At 38.1% G+C, this 18,798-nt stretch overlaps 2 protein-coding genes across 5 annotated transcripts; one reads left to right on the forward strand and one right to left on the reverse strand.

The window, feature by feature from the left end:
* Position 1: 1 nt before the first annotated feature.
* On the forward strand, positions 2 to 11,001 carry LOC120003722. Of its 3 annotated transcripts, XM_038852775.1 has the most exons (10): positions 3 to 920; positions 1,023 to 1,121; positions 1,212 to 1,414; positions 4,054 to 4,247; positions 4,506 to 4,614; positions 4,760 to 5,073; positions 5,480 to 5,863; positions 7,601 to 7,682; positions 8,133 to 9,734; positions 10,683 to 11,001. In XM_038852775.1, exons 1-10 carry the CDS (start codon positions 850 to 852, stop codon positions 10,841 to 10,843), a joined length of 3,219 nt encoding a protein of 1,072 aa, XP_038708703.1. In that variant the 5' UTR covers positions 3 to 849; the 3' UTR covers positions 10,844 to 11,001. The 3 variants fall into 3 exon arrangements, with proteins under 3 accessions (XP_038708704.1, XP_038708705.1, XP_038708703.1); XM_038852776.1 differs by lacking the exon at positions 7,601 to 7,682 and having other exon boundaries at positions 2 to 920; positions 5,480 to 5,840; XM_038852777.1 differs by lacking the exon at positions 5,480 to 5,863 and having other exon boundaries at positions 2 to 920.
* An 844-nt stretch (positions 11,002 to 11,845) lies between these two features.
* LOC120003244 (protein REVEILLE 6-like) lies at positions 11,846 to 17,322 on the reverse strand. 2 transcript variants are annotated; one of them, XM_038852135.1, is made up of 8 exons: positions 16,977 to 17,322; positions 16,234 to 16,291; positions 15,396 to 15,519; positions 15,124 to 15,300; positions 14,906 to 15,031; positions 14,575 to 14,684; positions 13,809 to 13,868; positions 11,846 to 12,460 (listed from the first exon to the last, which is right to left on the reverse strand). In XM_038852135.1, exons 1-8 carry the CDS (start codon positions 17,219 to 17,221, stop codon positions 12,356 to 12,358), a joined length of 1,005 nt encoding a protein of 334 aa, XP_038708063.1. In that variant the 5' UTR covers positions 17,222 to 17,322; the 3' UTR covers positions 11,846 to 12,355. The 2 variants fall into 2 exon arrangements, with proteins under 2 accessions (XP_038708063.1, XP_038708062.1); XM_038852134.1 differs by having other exon boundaries at positions 15,124 to 15,303.
* Positions 17,323 to 18,798: the final 1,476 nt, after the last annotated feature.

Here is an 18,798-nt window from a genome sequence, read left to right on the forward strand (position 1 = left end):
TGCAATGCAACAGACAATCTCTCTCATGAAAACACGAACTCTCCCATTTCAAACGATCGGGAATCGTATATAGATCGAAACCTATTTTGCGTTTCGCTTTGTTCCTTCTCTAATTGTCTCTCTTTGGATATTCTAATCATTCGATCCCGGCTGATTCCTCTTTCACCCAGAACCCTAGGTTTTTGGAGTTCTTTAAATTAGCTCCAAACCCTAGGATCCTTGTTATTCGGTCTTTTACTGAGCTTTCATTTTACTCTGATTTTGAGAGCTATATTTATAAGATGTCGTACAATTTCAGATTCAAGTTCTACTTTCAGTAAATACATCCGTGATTCGACTTTGATTGCTAGCGAAATTGGGCTGTGTGTGATTGGTTGCTGGGATTTGAGGGAATTTAGCTGCGAATAGTCTAGGTTGAATCACTTTCTGCGGTGGCTTTTAGTATATAGACTGAGCTGGATCAGAGAATGAAATAGCTCCACAATCATCTGTTTTTTTTTTTTTTTTTCTAGCGAAGGTTTTGAATTCGCTTAGACTTGACACCCATTAGTGGGTGATGCTTAAGAAGTAGTTACTCCTTTATTGCACCTTATTTTCTGATTTCATCACCTGCACTTTACTGGTTTGAGGCGTGGAATGGTAATGAATGAACATTTTTTTGTGACAAATTTTGGTGGGGATAAGCGTTTTTGAGTTAACTGGAATGGAGATGCAACATCTGGTTGTAACTTAATGGTCACGGGCTCGTAGTTTTGCCTCTGGAACTTTAATCTGATAATTCGTGCTTTTTGTGATTGAAAGAACACTGTATTTGTTCTTTGTGGCTGCTCTCCATTAAAATTCTGCAGAATGAGCGTGGAAAATGAAGACCAACGTCTTCCAGATCATCCTACTGATTGGGACGATATCCAATCACAAAAGTAGGATTTTTGTTCTAGCCTTTTTATTTATTTCCTTGTTAGTTCAATCCCTCTCTACTATTTTAGTGACCTATTAAGGACTAAAATCTTTTAATGTTCTAGGAATGTTAGGATCTCGTATACAAGAGATTTTCTGTTATCTCTCAGTGAATTGGATGTCTGCAAGAAATTACCTAGGGGATTCAATCCATCAATTCTATGGTAAGATGTTCATATTTACAGGAATCATGAAATTCCAGTTATTTGCTTGCCTATGTATGGATCTCAACATCATAGTTCTTTCTATGAAAGTGAATTCGAGGATGCTTCCCAAGGTCTGCTAAGGAGTTCTGGCAGTTTGCCATTGCATGGCTTCAAGCGTACTGAGTATGGTTCTTCCCCACCTACTAGAGGGGAGACAAGTAGTTATTCTCGAAATATCACTGGAAGGTGGGATAGTCGTTCTTCCGGGAAAAGCGATAAAGATAGTGATTCACAATCTGATCGTGATTCAGGTAAGTTCTAAGAGAAGTTTGTAACCTGAAAATTTGAGTCTACTCTTTTCCTGACAAATTGTTTGTGCCTCTATATATATATCTGTTAACTTAAGTCATATCCTCATTTTTATGAGTTGTTAGGGTTTTTGACTGGAAAACCACATTTGAAACTGGCTTTAGGGTTCATCTTAGTGCCAAGAACACTTTCTGCTAGAATTTCATAGTTCTAAATATGTCCAATTGCCATTCCTTGTGCTGAATACTAATTTATCCCTATGGCATCTGGAATCTTTTAGTGGATGGGCTTGGTTACTCTAATTATTATTGTTTAACAGTACCAAAAGTAGGCATGATAGTCTTCAACAAATGCATGCAGCAACGATCAGGTATTAGTTGAGTCTTTTTGATTGTTTACCCGGGGGGGGGGGGGGGTGACGAAACAGAATTGGACGTCATGAGCTTGAATTTCAAAGTAAGATCATGGAAGTGAGCTACAAAGATTGGTGAACAAACAAGGAAATCCTTTAAATATACCCAACTTGGTTGGGTAAATGAAGGTAGGAGGAAAACCCATTCAGGGACCCCCTTATGAATATATGATCTTTTTGTTTATATATGCATGTTTTTATATGATTGTATAATTAGCAAGACAACATGATGGATATATATCTTATTATCGTCCAATAGCTGACAATAGAATTCATCATATATATATAGGAATTCAACAGGCAAGTTGAGGAGTGGGTAATAGTGATTTAAGTAGGGAGCTATCCTTATCAAAAAAGTGTAGGTAGGTATGAAATAACTTTTTTCTCATGGAATGGGGGCAAAGATGGGGTGTAGTCTTTAATAGGTCAGAGCCAAGGTTGGCTAAACCTGTCCTAATCCGTCACATTGTCAGCCCAGCTATGCTGTTATTAATGGAGCATTCTTGCGACTGCTTTTTAATGGACTAGCAGTTATGTACATGATGTGGCAAGATGGAGATTTGTTTTGTTGTCAATTTTTCATAGATGCGAGAACTTTGTAAATTCTTAGCGAGTATTCCTGTGGAAAAAATCAAGCCGCCGACTGAGATGGAATCAAATATTCAATCCACTTTATCGTAACGTGGTTAACCAACCTACAGGAATTTGAAGGTGCAATTTTTCGCCTTCGTATAATGAACACATGGAACCTTTTAGTTTGTTTTATAAAGAAAATTATGTAAAATTCGTCCAAGCTGAAGTGGTCTACAAGAACAAATGGTACTCCTTTGTTTGATTTTATAAAGGATGGTATGTTAAAGTTGAAGTTTTGGGAGAATTTTTACATACATCTTCACAACTTTATCGGAAAAATTGAAGTTAGATGTAAAGCAACATTATAGTTGTTGGAACGTCATTGATTTCAGCATCTTGTAAAAAATCTAAATAACTCCTGTGCACAAGGCCCCCGTATAGCACAAGGCCCCTGTATAGGCGGGGTTAGTGACAGGCAGGATGTACGTAAATCTTATCCCCACATAATATGTGGAGAGTTAGGAAGCACGGACACTTCTAACATGGCGCTGTCCCGGTGTCGGACACTGACACTCATTTGGACACGGCTTTGACATGTGTCCGGGCCGTGTCCTATTAATTTTTACAAAACAAAAAAATTGACACAGCTGGACACTTTTTGGAGGACACCTTTTCTACCTTCAAAACCCAAAGTTTGAGCCCTAATATGATATGGGGGTTATAGGCTTACTCGTAAGAGGAAGTAATTTCTTTACTAAAATCAAAGTTAGAAGTTGTTGGGAGGATGGACAGATTCGATATAGGATGGGTAGGGAGAGATCTTTTAGAACCAGGTCTTTTCGAACCTGAATAGGAGGGGATCACTATGACTATAACCCTTGGTAAATTTACCAAAGAAGAAAAGGATGTATTTGATATTATTTCTTCATTTTCTCTCCATTTTTCAAGTTCTCTATTTCATTTAAGCTTTTAAAGAAGACTAAGGGCATGTATGTGTATATATATATGTATGCGTGTCCTTGTCGTGTCTGTGTCATGAAAATTTTGAAATTCTTGTGTCGGATTGCCGGTGTCGTGTCCCATATCCGTGCTTCCTAGGTGGAGAGACTATTTTCAGAAATTGAACTTGTGACCCTTGGGCTTCCGTAGTGGACTTGTTTAGGGATAGACATGATATACACAAACCTTACCCCCACATAATATGTGGAGAGGTTGTTTTCAAGAATTGAACTTGTGTCCTATAGGTTGCACACACCAGCCTCTTGTATCGTGAAAAAAATGAATTTAAGATTTGATGAGTTGCGGGTTGGTACTTTTTAGTTGATCTGATTTTGGGCAAATATCTTTGGATTCCTGCGAGATTTATGTACTACATTATTAGGTTTGCAGTATTATTTAGTCTTAGTATTCTGCCATTTTCCTTCTATCTTCTAATTGACTGTTGGGTTCTCTATTTTATCATCTTGGTGTTTGTAGAGCTTTTATGTATCTTGGAAGCAATAAGATAAATGGTTATGCTATCTATTTGGGCAATGCTTAGTTTTGCGGCAATAAAAATTGATATTCCATCTTCTTGAATGTTACTTGGCCACGGGTTTGTGAAGTATCTTATAATTCATAATGTAGGCAATGGATTCTGACATGTTGGTTACACAGATTCTGGAAGGCGTTATAGCAACCAATCTCGTCATCCATGGCAAGTTCCTGAGCACGATGGACTTCTTGGAAGTGGATCTTTTCCAAGACCACCTGGATATGCTGGAGGGGCAGCGGCGCCCAAGTATCGTGCGAATGATCACTACCAACTGAATAAGTGTAACGAGCCATATCATCCACCTCGACCGTATAAGGTAAACACATTCTCTCTCTTGGATGTTCAATATTGTTTATGAACAATTTTGCTAATCTGCTTTTAAATGCTACGCAACACCCTGGGGCCCGTACCAAATATTAATGCTTTAATCTTAAAAAGGGAAGATGTTTCCCTACCGTTAGAAAGGCTTATGATTCTAATGATGATATGATTGATGCTTGTGGTTCTGGACTTCTGTAAATGTTTGCATCTTGAAAAGGAAAATATTAGAAGAATATTACTCTGGATGTTTCAGGCAGCGCCTTTCTCTCGGAAGAACAATAATGATGCACTCAACGATGAAACATTTGGTTCTTTGGAGCTTACAAGTGACGATAAAGCCGAAGAGGAAAAAAAGAGAAGAGGTAATGTATATCATCTATGAAATTGTCTGTGAGAGTTAATAAGCGTATTTAGGTGTCTGCCAACCTCTTAATCTCGTCCTTAGGTTTGGTGAGGATTTTACTGTCAATAATATCTCACTGTAATATTTGATGACTTCTTTTGAAGCTTCCTTTGATTTGATGAGGAAGGAACAACAGAAGGAATTCCAAGAGAAGCAGAAGATGAATCCTAACAAGCCTAAAGATGAGTTTGATATCACAACATTGTTAGACAATCCCAAGGATGATAAGGGGCATATGAATAGAAAAAATGAATCAGATGAACTCGTGAAGCTTGCAGCATCAAATTCTGATTCAGATAAGCCTTCTTTTCCCTCTCGAACTCTTGTATCCAGACCACTTGTGCCACCAGGGTTTGCAAGCTCAATGTCGGAAAAGAATATTGCAAACAAATCTCAACTTCATTCACACTTATTTGAGGTAATTATAAATTTATAATCATATATATTCTGATTTTTATGCGTTAGAAGGTTGTTTTGTCAAGAAAATTTCTTTTTTTTTTTGTTATATTGGTAAGTAGATATCAAGCCTCTTGATGATAGTAAAAAGGTATATATATTGACTTAAGAGTGGAATTTGTGTATTCAGATATAATAATTTGTTAATATATATATAATATTGGATTTTTTTAACGGATGGATCTACGATTCAAAAAAATAGGGAAGGATCTACTCAAAGAAATAGGGAAGGATCGGAGAACTTAGTCATATATTTGAACTTGTAGTTTAATAGCTAACTTGTATATGAAAAACAATGTTTAAGACTTCTCAGTTGTCATTTGCTGCTTTTCCTTGTTAATTCCTTTTGTATCTGCTGCTTCTACAAGGTTCACAATCCTGATTTCGAGGGTGGTCTTCAGTCTGCCAAAAGCACTCGTCTGTCAAATGAAACTTCTCACAATCAAGAGGATATACTACCTTTAAAACGAATTGGTTTAAGTGCGCAGCAACTGGAAAGTGAAAAAAATATTGTCTTATCATCAGCGGTAGACATCTCAAATAAGAAAATGAGTGTGGATGGTCAATTATTTGTAACTTCGAATCTTTCTGAAGCTTTTGAAGGTTCAGAGGGTAGTAGTCGGATGGGAATTGATGCTGAGGAGATAACAAGTACAGATGTTCATAATTCCAATATGAATCACTCGATTCTGGACCAGCTTCTCGGGGGTGCCTCGGCATTGAATGAGGGTGGGTCTTCCGGCTTCACTGAGGTGATTGCTTGTTCTTGGCTTAAATTCTCAACTCTCTACTTGTCAATTATAAGCACCCACGAGTAACCCATGAACAAGGGTATCCCAGTGATAAGTTAAGACGCTCTGAGACCTACTGTGATATCGGAGATCGTGGCTTGAATCACCATTGGCAACTTGGGTTGTTAGTATTGTAAGGATCTAGGTGAATACAAGAGGGAGGGGGGAATTGAATTGTCTTAGCCTTAAAAAAGTGTCAAATTCAAGTTTGATGCTACTGGTTTCAGATTTCTTAATCGACTTTAAAACTTAGTGCTAGTTGTTGTAAGTTTAGAATCTATGTTAGTTAAAGAAGCAAAGAGGCAGCTAAGTAATAAAATTAAACACAAGCATAAATAAGGTAAACTAGTAAAGAGTAGGGTAAGAGTGTGTGCAAACAAATTTATAGTGGTCCAGCCAAATTCAGGCCTGCATCCACTCCTCAAGGCTCCTCCTTGAGAGTTCGAATCCACTATGATTGGCTTGTTGAAGAGCCAATCTGTGTTTTTTGTGAAGCTTGTAGAAGCATATATATCCACTAAAACTTCCAAACATAGCCGTTGCGAAAAGCTGTGCCTATTTGACTTGTAGATCTTTGTGATTTGACATATTTCAGCTCCCATTTACTTCTATTTGCAGCTGCCTTTAGCTTTTATCTTCTTCATTTTTCTTTTCAATTATTTCTGCAACTTTTGTCATCTCATTTAATTCTTTTGCAGCTATCTCTGACTTTTTGTAGCAACTTGATGATGCCTTGCCTTTGAGTGATAATTTAGCTTGCTTTGCTGGCTTTCATTCCAACTCAGCTGCTAATCTTTCTTTTATGCCTTTGCATTTCACTGGTTCACTGAATTTCAGCAAGCTAATCTTTATAAGATGACAACTTGTGATATGCTAGCTTGTGTTAGATTAGCAAGGGCCAAAACAAGAAGAAAATTCATAGTGAATCCTGGGAGTTTAAACCTAAAACTTTCAGTGACTTGTAAGCTTGATTAAAAGCTTCATGTCTTGATCTTTGTTGGTCTAGATTCTAGAAATTAAAGATTTAAAGGATAGGAATAATTTCAGAATATAATCAAGAATACATAGCAATGATGACATGGTAGTAGTGTAGTACGCATACATATTTTGTTCAATATATGGAGTGAACACTTCATCATCAAAACTCATCTCATAACAAGTATCTGTTGTTTACCTCGCAAGGTGGGTCCATCGTGACTCAACCTTGGAGAACCCCCCCCCCCCCCCCCCCCCCAAACAAAAAAAGCTTCCATGAGTCCCCCTCTGTTTATTCAGGTGATGGCTCTGTCCACTGCCCTTCCCCTGCTAAAATAAGTTAAGAAAGAAGAAAGAAATATGTGAAATTATGCTGTGACTAGTATATGATGCATCATGATATAGTTGTGCCATTTGAACATGAGAAAAACCTTTTGACTGATTAATGATATCAGCCATCTGCATTACATGCTCAGTCTCAGCATAAAATTAGGCGGTAGTAAGATTTGTAGATGAGTTTACCAGATGAATTTGTTGGAATGCAGTATCTGGTCATACAAAATTTATTGGCCCCTCCATCCCTTGTGGTTGACCAGTATGGGCTCGACTAGTGGTTCTCGTACCTTTTGTTTTGTATGCCTTTCTGAAAGTATAATACATTATGACTTCCTTCTTAGCATGAAGTGCCTAAATTCGTGTAATAACTTTTTGTTGCTCATCCAGCAAAATGATGGTAAAGCGGATGATAACTTGAGCCTTGGTACTTTTCGTTCATCAAAATTCGCCCAGTGGTTTCTCGAAGAAGGTAGTTTGCGATCAACTTGTTGGTGTGCTTAAATGATTACTCTTAGATTATGGTATAAATGATGTGAAATGCCCCCAAACCAACAAGTTAACTTATTGGATTGAATGACAAAGTAACTAATCTTAATATGGTATCAGAGTAGGAAGTCTTGGGTTCATACCTCAGTTTCTGCAATTTAAACCCCCATTTGTTGTTGCCCCAAGTTTGGGCCTTTGTGAGAGTCCCTAATGTTGGGTCTTGTCTGTTGTGCGCATGTTGGGCCGTCGGAGTTGTCCAGCCCACACGTGAGGGGGGAGTGTTAAAATATGATATAAATGATGTGAAATTCCACAAACCAACAAGTTAACTTATTAGGTTGAACGACAAAGTAACTAATCTTAACAATTACGTGATTGCAACCTAATTTCTTGTTTTCAAGCTATAATTCTTTTACTTTTCTCATTATTGCAGAAAAGAGGCCAGTTGATGATGTCTCTTCTGGCAGGCCGAATGACTTGCTCTCATTGATTGTTGGTGTTGAGAAACATGGATCCCATGGTTTAGATGTGAAATCTACTGAGAACATCACCGCAAAGCTTCCCTTTCATATATCTGAAATTGCTAGCACTCATACAACTTCGATTTTAAAGTCTCCCAATATTGAAAACTCAGAGCATCTTTACCCAATAAATAAGCCAGAGGCAGTTCCAGCTGTCCTTACATGTGAGGACCTTGAGCAGTCAATTCTCTCAGAAGTTACTGAGAATGGTTCAACTTTACCTCCACCTTTGCAGAGCTCCAATGTTCCCAGTGCGAAAACTGAAGTTCAAAAATCTAACATTGATGATCATGCATCCCAGCACCTCCTTTCGCTTTTGCAGAAGAGTACAGGTCTGAAGGATACTGCACCATCTCCAACTCTGGGCACCGAATCATCAGAGGAACTTCAAAACATTGAAGCAGCAAGCCTTGGTAGTGCACTCAGCAATTTGGAAAAGGCAAATTCTGAAAGTGTCTCCAATTCCAGGAAACCTTTGACACTTGAAACACTTTTTGGAACAGCTTTTATGAAGGAACTACAGTCAGTTGGAGCACCAATTTCCGTCCAAACGGGCACTGTTGGGTCTGCGAGGGTTGATGTTTCGGAAGATCAAGGATTGTCCTTTACTGGATTAGATGAAGGCTACATTTCTTCAACAACTGAAGTTGGATCTAACATTACAATTCATGAACTCGGAGTTTTAACATCAAATCAAAGGCAAAAAATGGAATCTGATAAGGTTGAAAAGCATTTGTTAGGCCTTGATCCTCGAAATGAATTGGATACATCACAACTTCGAACTGAAATAAGGTCTAAACTTGGCGTCTTTGATGGATCTGTTGATATTCGGCTTCCCGAAGAGGATAGCTTGCTTACAATAAGTGATCCTGTGCATCTTCAAAACTTCATGCCTGGCAGGAGCGCAGCTAAGACTGAGTTGTTGTCCGCCCAAGAGACACCAATTGACATTGCTGAAAAACTAGCCGCTATGCATTCTGCGTTCAGGGATGAAAGATCAATTGCGGGAGGTCATCAGGGTCAACCTTTTCTTCGTAGTCCTTATGATATTAGAGAGCATGATATTCCTTATCACAACCCTCACGTTCATCCATCTTCTTCACAGCTTCATACCCCTCAGTTGAATCATGTGGGACCCCTATTCCATCCACCTGAGCATCCTGCAAATAACAATTCTCAGATGAAATTTATGGGTCCAGATGATGTCATCCGTCATGATCATCCACCTCCAGCAAATTATCAATTTCCTGCCAATGTGCTTCACCCATCTATCCATCACGCTAGCAGTGGACTGACTGGTTTTGACCCTACCAATCATCATCCTATGTTACAACAAATGAACGTGCCAGGCAATTTTCCTCCACCTCAATTACGAGGATTTGCTAGGGGTGCACCTGTTCTTCCACAGCGCAATAATCAAGTGGCTGGATTCATGCAGGAACATAATCGAGTGCCAGGTTTTCCATTTGGTAACAGGCAATCTAACTATGGTGGGATTAGAATTCCTCCACCAGGTAAATACGTACTTAGTGTTTCCCTATATGCTTTTCATGTCATAATAATCTCATGAAGAATTAATTTCCTTGTTTTATTTTAAAACTGTCCCTCGACCCCCCACTGGATTTTGTTTAACACCCCTCACCTCCTTGGCAAAAAGCTAGCAAATTAGTGTTCTAATAGAATTCTTGAAATCCATTTTATCGTATACAGACTGTATGGGATTCTTCTAGCTCACCTCTAAACATTTGTCTGCTTCGACAGGATTCACCACGGAATTTCTTAAACCTTGTCCTTTCTCTGCTTGGTGTGATCTAAGAGTTCAATAATGGGCTATTAATGTATTATACTATCATAAGAGTTGGGATTCAGGTCACTTTTTAGTGTTCCTTTCTAGAGGGTACTTAGCTGTTAGTGTTCCTTTCTTGAGGGTACTTGGCTGTTAGTGTTTGACCATTAGCCCTACAAATACGCAGATATTTGTGTACATGTAACTTGGCATCATGGAAATGTAAATATTTCCGTTTGCCTTGGAAACTTTTTGTCGTCTTAGTTAATCTAAGAAACAATTTCTGTTAAATTTTCTCTTTCTCCGCTTGGTATGAGCTAAGAACTCAATAATGGCCCACTAATGTGTTATTACCATTAGAGGATTCTGTTCATTTACAAGGGGTCGTTTCTCGAGGGTTCCTGACCAGTAGAGTTATGTCCCAGTCCTTGTATATATGTCCAGATGTCATGCAAGTGTAACCGGGCAGCCTATACGAGTGACTATTTTCAATCTGTATTTTTTGTTTATGTTCAACAATTGATGAACAATCTCTATTTTAATATTCATCATCATAATGATACTAGAACTGCAGTCTTCTCTGGCATTCTGGATGTAGTCATAGTTGTCCTGTGATTATTGTTCTTTGTTGGCATGCAGGCCATTTGACTCATTAAACTTTTAATTGGATATTCAGGACCTCCTGACGCAGGTGGAAGCAATCATCCAGAGGTGCTCCAAAGACTCATCGGGATGGAACTCAGGTCAAACTCAAAGCAGATTCACCCATTTGCTGCTACTGCCCATAATCAGGGGATGTATAGCCACGAGCTTGACATGGGTTTTGGATATAGATAGAAGTTATCATTGGGGTTATGTATATTTTGCATTGTATTTGTCTCTTGGCCAGATTATTCTCTTTGGCTCGTGTACCCAATTGTTCTGTTCGAAATTTATATTTCGGGGTGTCTTTTGGTCTTCCTCTCTCTAAATTGCATAGCAAGCCTGCAAGAGTATCTTCTCTTTTATTTTATTTATCGGGGACGAAGGAGTGCAAATATGGTTTAGGGAAAAAAAGAGTTATGGCTCATGTTTTGCTGAATCTTTAACAAAAAATACAGATTGAAACACACAAAAAACTCGTAAGTGGTCTGAGTAACCCCCTATTTTGGGTTAAAGGAGTGGAGCCCCTCTTTTAACCTTAACCTAGCACAAGGAATGGAACCTTCACCTAGCACTTAGAGAAGGGAATATTTTGCTGTGGTGGATTCTCTCTTATTAGAATATTATAAGAACGAACTTGTCCGATTAGGTTTGTGTTACATTCACCGGTCTAAGCCTGTCTGGTCTATTCCCGATATTAAGTGATCGAGGACTTACTGCCATCTTCCCGTAGGTTTCTTGAAGGAGTTCTTTCTCTAGTCTTTATAGTTCTTCCCCGCTGCACTTGGAAAACCATGGTTGACATTTTTGATAGGCGGTGAGGTTAGTGCTATTCCCACCTTCGTCTCAGTGAAACTAGGTCCTCGAGGGTGAAAAAGGTTATAGACTATAGATACCATAATAGTTCAATGTAACCCAAACTTAGATTGGCAAGAGTCTGCCAGTATGTTGATTTCCAGTTAAGGGTTCAGATACCAGTCTTTATAAAAAGGCAAACCGTTTATCATTATAGGAGGCTTCTTCACACGTTCTAACGTGGATCCATTACGAGTTGAGTCTTTTCGTTGGAAGTAACTACACGATTATGTGCATTAGAAAGGAAAAAAAAAAAGAACTTAATACTCGTGCATAAATGCAGAGTCAAGGAGATACTTCTATGTCAAAAAAAAAAAAAAAAACGCAGAATAGAGTGAAAAATGAATGGAGAAAAAACGAAAACAGAACATGCACTAATTACACCACAATGGGTTCTTACAAGTTTCTCATACCAACATTGGTATAGGGCAGACCCTGCTATGATACATAGGTTATTACCCTTATTCCTAACCGTTCTGTTTCCAAATGCAAAGTCATAATAGAACTCTTGCATCTATATACAGCAAGCACTCACACTCATATACCTCTGTACAAGATAGCCTCTGATACAGACTTAAAAAGACAAACTGCTCTCATATCGTGTATATATATGTACACACACCACTAATTTCTAGTGCCAAGCTGAGCTACAAACTAAAGACCGAGCATACCACATAACATGTATATAAACACATGCAGAAAAGACATTCCAAGTTCATCTCTCTCAACCCGTCTCAGATTGTTTCCTTAATCCCGTAATAAACTGTTCTAAGTCAGTGATGGGAACCCAAAAGACCAGACACAAACATACTGAGAGCAAAGGAAGCGTGAAACTCCTTCACCCTTCAGCACTTAGACAGCTGGAATGGCTCTCTCTGAATTATTAATGCAGATGCTGTTGAAAGGGCCACCAGTTTTAGCCTCCGCTTCAGCGTCATATGATTCCAGCAGCTTTTTCTGAGTCAATTTAGAAACAGTTGGTAAATGTTAAAGAGGCGCACATTATAGTTTCATAAATCATTTTAATCCAATACAAAAATATAAACTCAAAATCGATCAGAATGCATTGCAGTACGTAGGCACATCTCATTAAGCAGGACACAATTTAGGCTGCACAGAGCATAAACATAATCTAGATTCAAATCCTTCTTCGGTAAAAGGATAAACAACTCTAGTGCACAAGACTTATGTAGTTGACGGGGTCGAGAACAGACGGAATGTCCTTATCCCCACATAATATGTGAAGAGATTATTTCTAGAAATTACATCTGTGACCTCTAGGGCGCACCCCTACAACTCTATCACTGGGCCACATGCTCGCCCGTGATTTCAAAATGAATAACATGTTCTTAAAATCATGCTGCGACACAGAACTAAACGTCAATGTCTTGGTGGGTAGGCATCCCCGTAACACTTGGGAAAAATCAGGTGGGTTGTACTCTAAAACCAATTCTGCAAATTTCATATCTGAATTATGTGCCATGGTCAATGTAGATTGTAGATAACTATGAGAAACCAAGATAAGTCTAGCTAAACTAATAAATCACCAACAGCAAAGCCGAAGGAAATATACTGAGAACATTACTTTAGAAGAGAAATCGGGAATCAGAAACGAAAAAATCAACTCTCAATTATAAATTACCCTACAACAACCATACAAAAAACAACCCAATCCTTCATGTCATTAAACTAAAATAAAAAACATTGCTTTTTTCTTAAAAAATCATATTGTTTTGGTAATCTTAAAAATCATATTGTTGTCTTTTATAACCCAAACAGACGCTACCGTGATTTGTGCAAACCATTCAACTTGGAATAGTTAGTATTAGGACCAAGAGAGCAGCCCATTCTTAGTGTTATTACAAAGGAAGAAACAACCACTCAAAGCTTGAAGAAATATCTTAATTTTCATAAATATTTTAACTTTCAAATATTAAACATGTTCAGTTACTAATTAACAGAATCAGAGAGCCTACAAATATCACGCTGAGAATACAATGTTCATATCAACTGAGCAAAATGACACATCTAATGCATCTAAAAATAAATGTTTGATGAATCAACTCAGGAATGAAGGATTAAGGATATCCATTAGATGAGGAAAAAAAAGGTTAGTGTAAAACTATTCTGACCATAAAAGATTAAATATTTCAATTAGAGCCACCTAATTAGGTCCTGATAGTTTGACATGACAGAATTATAATAAGATGTATACCCTACTTATTATGCCTCAGACTGACAAACAAACGGGTAAGAGAGTAAAGAGATGGATGAAAGATGCTGCAAAACTTAGTAAAGTACTTACGTGATCCTCAAAGTCAGAGCTTGTCAAATTGACGGACAGATTTCTCATCAGCAGCAGCACCTGAGGAAAAGTCAAATTGGTTTATGGGTAGTAGGAGAAAAGACAATATATATATATATATATATATACATGCACCAAGAAGGTGAATACAAAAAGTACAAGGACTAGGAGGCTTAATTAATTGCCTCCAAGAATTTGTTAAAAATAAGGAGAAGACCAGAATACCAATAATCCATAAAAAAAACACTGAAGAACCCAAAGAGTTTTAAATCCTACTGTTTCTCTCAACCCAAATCAACCACATGACAGGCATAGGAATCATTTGAAAAGGCATCATCATTGTCAAACTTTTATCCTAAACGACTTTGGGTCAGCTCTATGAATACATAAGAAAAAAATTAGTTAGAATCCTCAACATATGAGGATAAAATTTCCTTAACCATTCGCCCCTATCTAAATTACATTCTCAACTTATCCAACAGATTCCTTGTTTTCCTTATCAATTCCATCTAAGTCCTTTTGATCACCCTCCTCTTTTTAGTATTCCACCATATGCACCTCCAAGGAGAATGATAGTTACACCTATGTCACATTTCTAGAGAAAAACATTAAGAAGGTTGGATTGATTGTAACGGAAACAGATGATTCTCTACACACATTAATATTTTTGCTCAACAGTAAAGGACAAATGAGGGACTGGGGAATCATAGTCATCCCCATTATGGCCTAGCCAGAAAACAAAAACAAGGATACACAAATCACATACTGTTTCCAAATTTATTGGATCCATCTGCTTCAGCCTCTGCAATTGACCACTTGCATTGGGGTCAAAGACACTGCCAATGAAGCTATACACTTGAGCAAAGTCTGGCATAACTGCATTTGAAAAGAAAGAAGACCTTGGTCAATATGAAGAAAGGGCACTAATGGTAAGAATACAAATCACAAAATATGTTATCTGCCACTCTTGTGCTTTGGCATAAAAGAACATTTATAATACTATGATGGCAGTTTTATCTTTTATGTAACTATAAGAATTGAGCATTTAGTTCTGATGTCCCTGTAGTTAAGATGTACAGTTGGAAAAGACTGCTTACCTCTCACGGGCTTCCCATGATCTTCATGATCAATAGCTTCACCATTTTGGTGAGTCCTAGGGGTGCTTCTACTATTTCCATCACAACATTTGTATGCAACAGTTGACACACCCAATCCCACATCATCTAGAAAAAATCACACATGACACTAAAACTTTAGCCACTTAAGAACCCCAATTGAAATGAAAAAAATGGTTGAAAGAGAAGTTTACAGTTACCTTTAGTCCCTTGAGAGACGACCATTGGTGAAGATGAGTTAGAACTCCAAGAAGAGAAAGCTGCACTTTTAACAGGATCTCCAATAACTATTGAAGAATCTGGCCTGTGCATATAACCGGGTTCAAGCATAGCAGAGGAAGATTGATATGACCCTCTATGTTGGGATACTACCATAGCTGCTGGAACATTCACATTGGCAAGGTAAGTTGAAATCAAGTGTGACAGGGACTGCACAAGGGGAAGAAGAAAAAAGAAGATAAATCCAACAAACCATTTTTTGGAGCTTTATGTGGATACGGATGAGCTGCTTTCCTCTTTGGCCGAGGGGGTGGAACATGTTCACTTGTCCCACTCTTCTGTACCTTCAAGAAGTACTTCTGTGCATGGCTACGGATCTACAAAGAAATCCCACAGACTTAGTACGAAAATGTTTGAAACTGCGACCTTGAGTTGTTGCAATGCATGCAAGAACACAAGCTGAAAACATCTGGAATATAGTAGTCAAACTTCTGGGTTTCACATATTATGAACAAGGACAATTCTAATTTGATCAACGAGAATCTGAACCTGAGACCCCCTCAATCCAGCGCAGTTATGCATCATGAAACTAAAGCCCTAATACAAGAAGCATGCCTATCATATATCAGATCTTCTATTTCACTGCGAATTGCCTCAAATAAAAGAATCATTTGCTCATCTTACGGAGTTGCATCCTTAAGATAATAAAAATTTTGTATCAAAATAACCATGTAAAACATTGATGCAATATGCACTTGGGTGTGCGAATGCACATCTACTCACGTAGAATGTAATCTAACAAATACAAATTTGATATCATTCTATAGAATCTACACGTCGAAGAGAGTCAAAAGACAGCATTTTTCATTCCAGGTCTACAAATTCCTGATGCATAAAATTCACCCCTCCCTTAAATGTTGATATTACCAAATATGAGAAGTTACGATAAACTTCGTTCATCACAAACTTTTCAAATAATTCAAAAGGAAATTACAAAATCCGTGTAGGCTCATTTCAGCATATTCTGACACTTTAAGCATTAAAATGGAAAGCATATTTGTCAGATAGATTTTACCATGAAGCATAATTACCTGAATAACATTTTTTGAGCTGACAAATGCCTCAATCTTCTTCCAATCACGGTCAAATCTGAAAATTATAAAACGAAAAAAGCCTAATCAGTATCCAAAACTTAAGAAGGAACTAAAGAGTAAAAAAATATTGAATATGATAATGAAAAGGTCAAATTTTCATACATGCCAATATACATAAATACATACATACATCTATCCATGTGTTAGTTCCCAGAGCATGTGCATGTGTATAGTCTCTGATATTTTAATATGGCTGCTTCAAAACAAAACACTATAAAAACTTTATAAAGCAATCTTCCATTTTTTCTAGAAGTACCTCCATCATCTAGAACTTCCTATGAAGAAAACCTGCATCAGTTTGCCAGCAGTAGCTTATGAAATTTTAAGCAATGCTGATGTGGAAAGAATTCACAGAAGATAAGAAAATTGGTCCCAAATGATTGCAGCAAACAGTATTAGAGAGATGGTTTGGTTTTGCAGAAAGTAGTAATAATACCTAAAATACCAGCAAAAGATCAGCAACACCAAAATGGCTACAAGCCTATCACTGATGATTAACAAGACGGATTATTATGGGGGTTTTGTACGCTACTAATTCTACTAAAAATAAAATGACTAATACAGCTCAGATTTACTCTGGAGTTTTTTATTCGCACGCTTTCATCCTCTAAATTTTCTCGGCAACCAAACAGAAATTATTTAGGACTAAAACATAACAGGAAAAAAAATAAACGACATACAGTTGCAGAGCTTCGAGAAACTTCTCATGCTCCTGCTCCGTCCAGCTCTCTCTAGACTTAGTAATCGTATACGGCTTCCGAACCTTCTTATTAACATCATCCGAATACGACGCCGCAGTTGTGGTAGTCTCAGCAAGTGCCGTAACAGTCGCCGGAGGCGTCACTGAATGAACACCGGAGTGAGCCGTGGCCACTGGATCGAAGAAATAGAAACCCTGTACCGGGTTCGGGTTGACGGACACCATAAACGCTAGCGAGACGTTACTGTTTTTGATTTTCAATAATTTTGGTAAGTGTTTACGATTGCTTCAGTTTTTCCCGTTTTGCTTGCGTAAGTCAGAGGGAAAGCAAGGCGGTGGTGTTATATAGAGGTGGGGGGAAGAAACTGCAGTCCCCTGCTTTCGTTATCGCACACACGTGGCAGTATTTTGTTGTTCCGATTAGGCATACCGCATACTTTTTACCAGCCTAGAAAACCCCCTAAACCATGGACTTGAGCAACTATTTACTTGGCATGTTTGGGATCCCCTTTACACATATTTGGGATCCACTTTACACCACCTCTATCAATCTCTTTCTCGTTCTACCATCTCATTCTATCTCTACTAAAAATACTGCAAAAGATATACTTTATGGACCATCAAAATTGTACCATTGTAACCCTTCTTTACACATTTCCCAAGTTTTGGTTGGCCCAATTGGGCAAAACACCATTCTTTTTTTTTTTTTTTTTGAAAGGTCAGATGACCTGGAAGAATTCATTAGCCCAAATCTGGGCAACCAAACTGGAGGCCTAAACAAGGCACTCGTGCCACCAACAGGTGGATTACAAATCAGAAATTAAATAACTTATTCAAAGTTAAGCTAATTGCAATAAAGCAAACCAACAAAACCTGTAGTAACTAGAATTTCGCTAGTGATTAACATCAGGCACACACCTCAACTTCTCTGCCATCACTATTGTCTGAACTTCATTGGGGGCTTCTTCAATCCATACTCTCAGATTATGCTCATAGCAAGCATATTTGGCTAAACTATGCGCTGCATTGTTGGCTTCTCTTTTAACATGACATACCATCCAATGAGCAAAAGAGGAGAATAATCTACGGGTTTCCATCACAACTGATCCCCACACATATAGCAAGTCTTCACCTTCACTGATTGCATTTACCACTATTGATGAATCCCCTTCAAGGATTATCCGACGGAATCCAAGTTGACCTGCAAACTGAACTGCATAAAGTGCCCCCATCGCCTCGGCAAGGGTTGGGTCAAGTACAGTCTGTCTTGCTAAAGTAACACAAGCCACTACATCTCCACATACATCCCTATAAATAGCTCCCAAACTGTACAATTCCCATGTTTATCAATTGCTGCGTCCCAATTAACTTTAATATAATTTCCTGAAGGTGTTGTCCATCTCTGATTGCTAATATCATTCCTAGGCAGATTAGAGATACCTTGACTATGAAGCAACTGGGCGGTAGCAAATTCATCAGCCAAAAGCACTCCTTGGTGAGCAATCTGACTAGGATGCATGAATATATTCTCATATATGAACTTGTTTCGTCGGTGCCATATCAACCTCATGGTGATAGCAAGAGTCGCTTGTTCTCTTGAAGATAACTCATCCATAACCGAACACCAAAATTGACTAAAATTATCAGTAGGGACAACTACCAATTTCTGAAGTTTCTTAATACTAGCACAAAAGACATCTCTAGCAGAAGGGCACTCCCACAAAGCATGCAAAATAGTTTCATCAGAGCAAAGACATATTGGACACTTAGCTTGAGTACCAATATGTCGATTCACACGAATA

The sequence above is a fragment of the Tripterygium wilfordii genome, chromosome 8 (genome assembly GCF_013401445.1).
Source record: "Tripterygium wilfordii isolate XIE 37 chromosome 8, ASM1340144v1, whole genome shotgun sequence".
NCBI lineage: Eukaryota > Viridiplantae > Streptophyta > Magnoliopsida > Celastrales > Celastraceae > Tripterygium > Tripterygium wilfordii.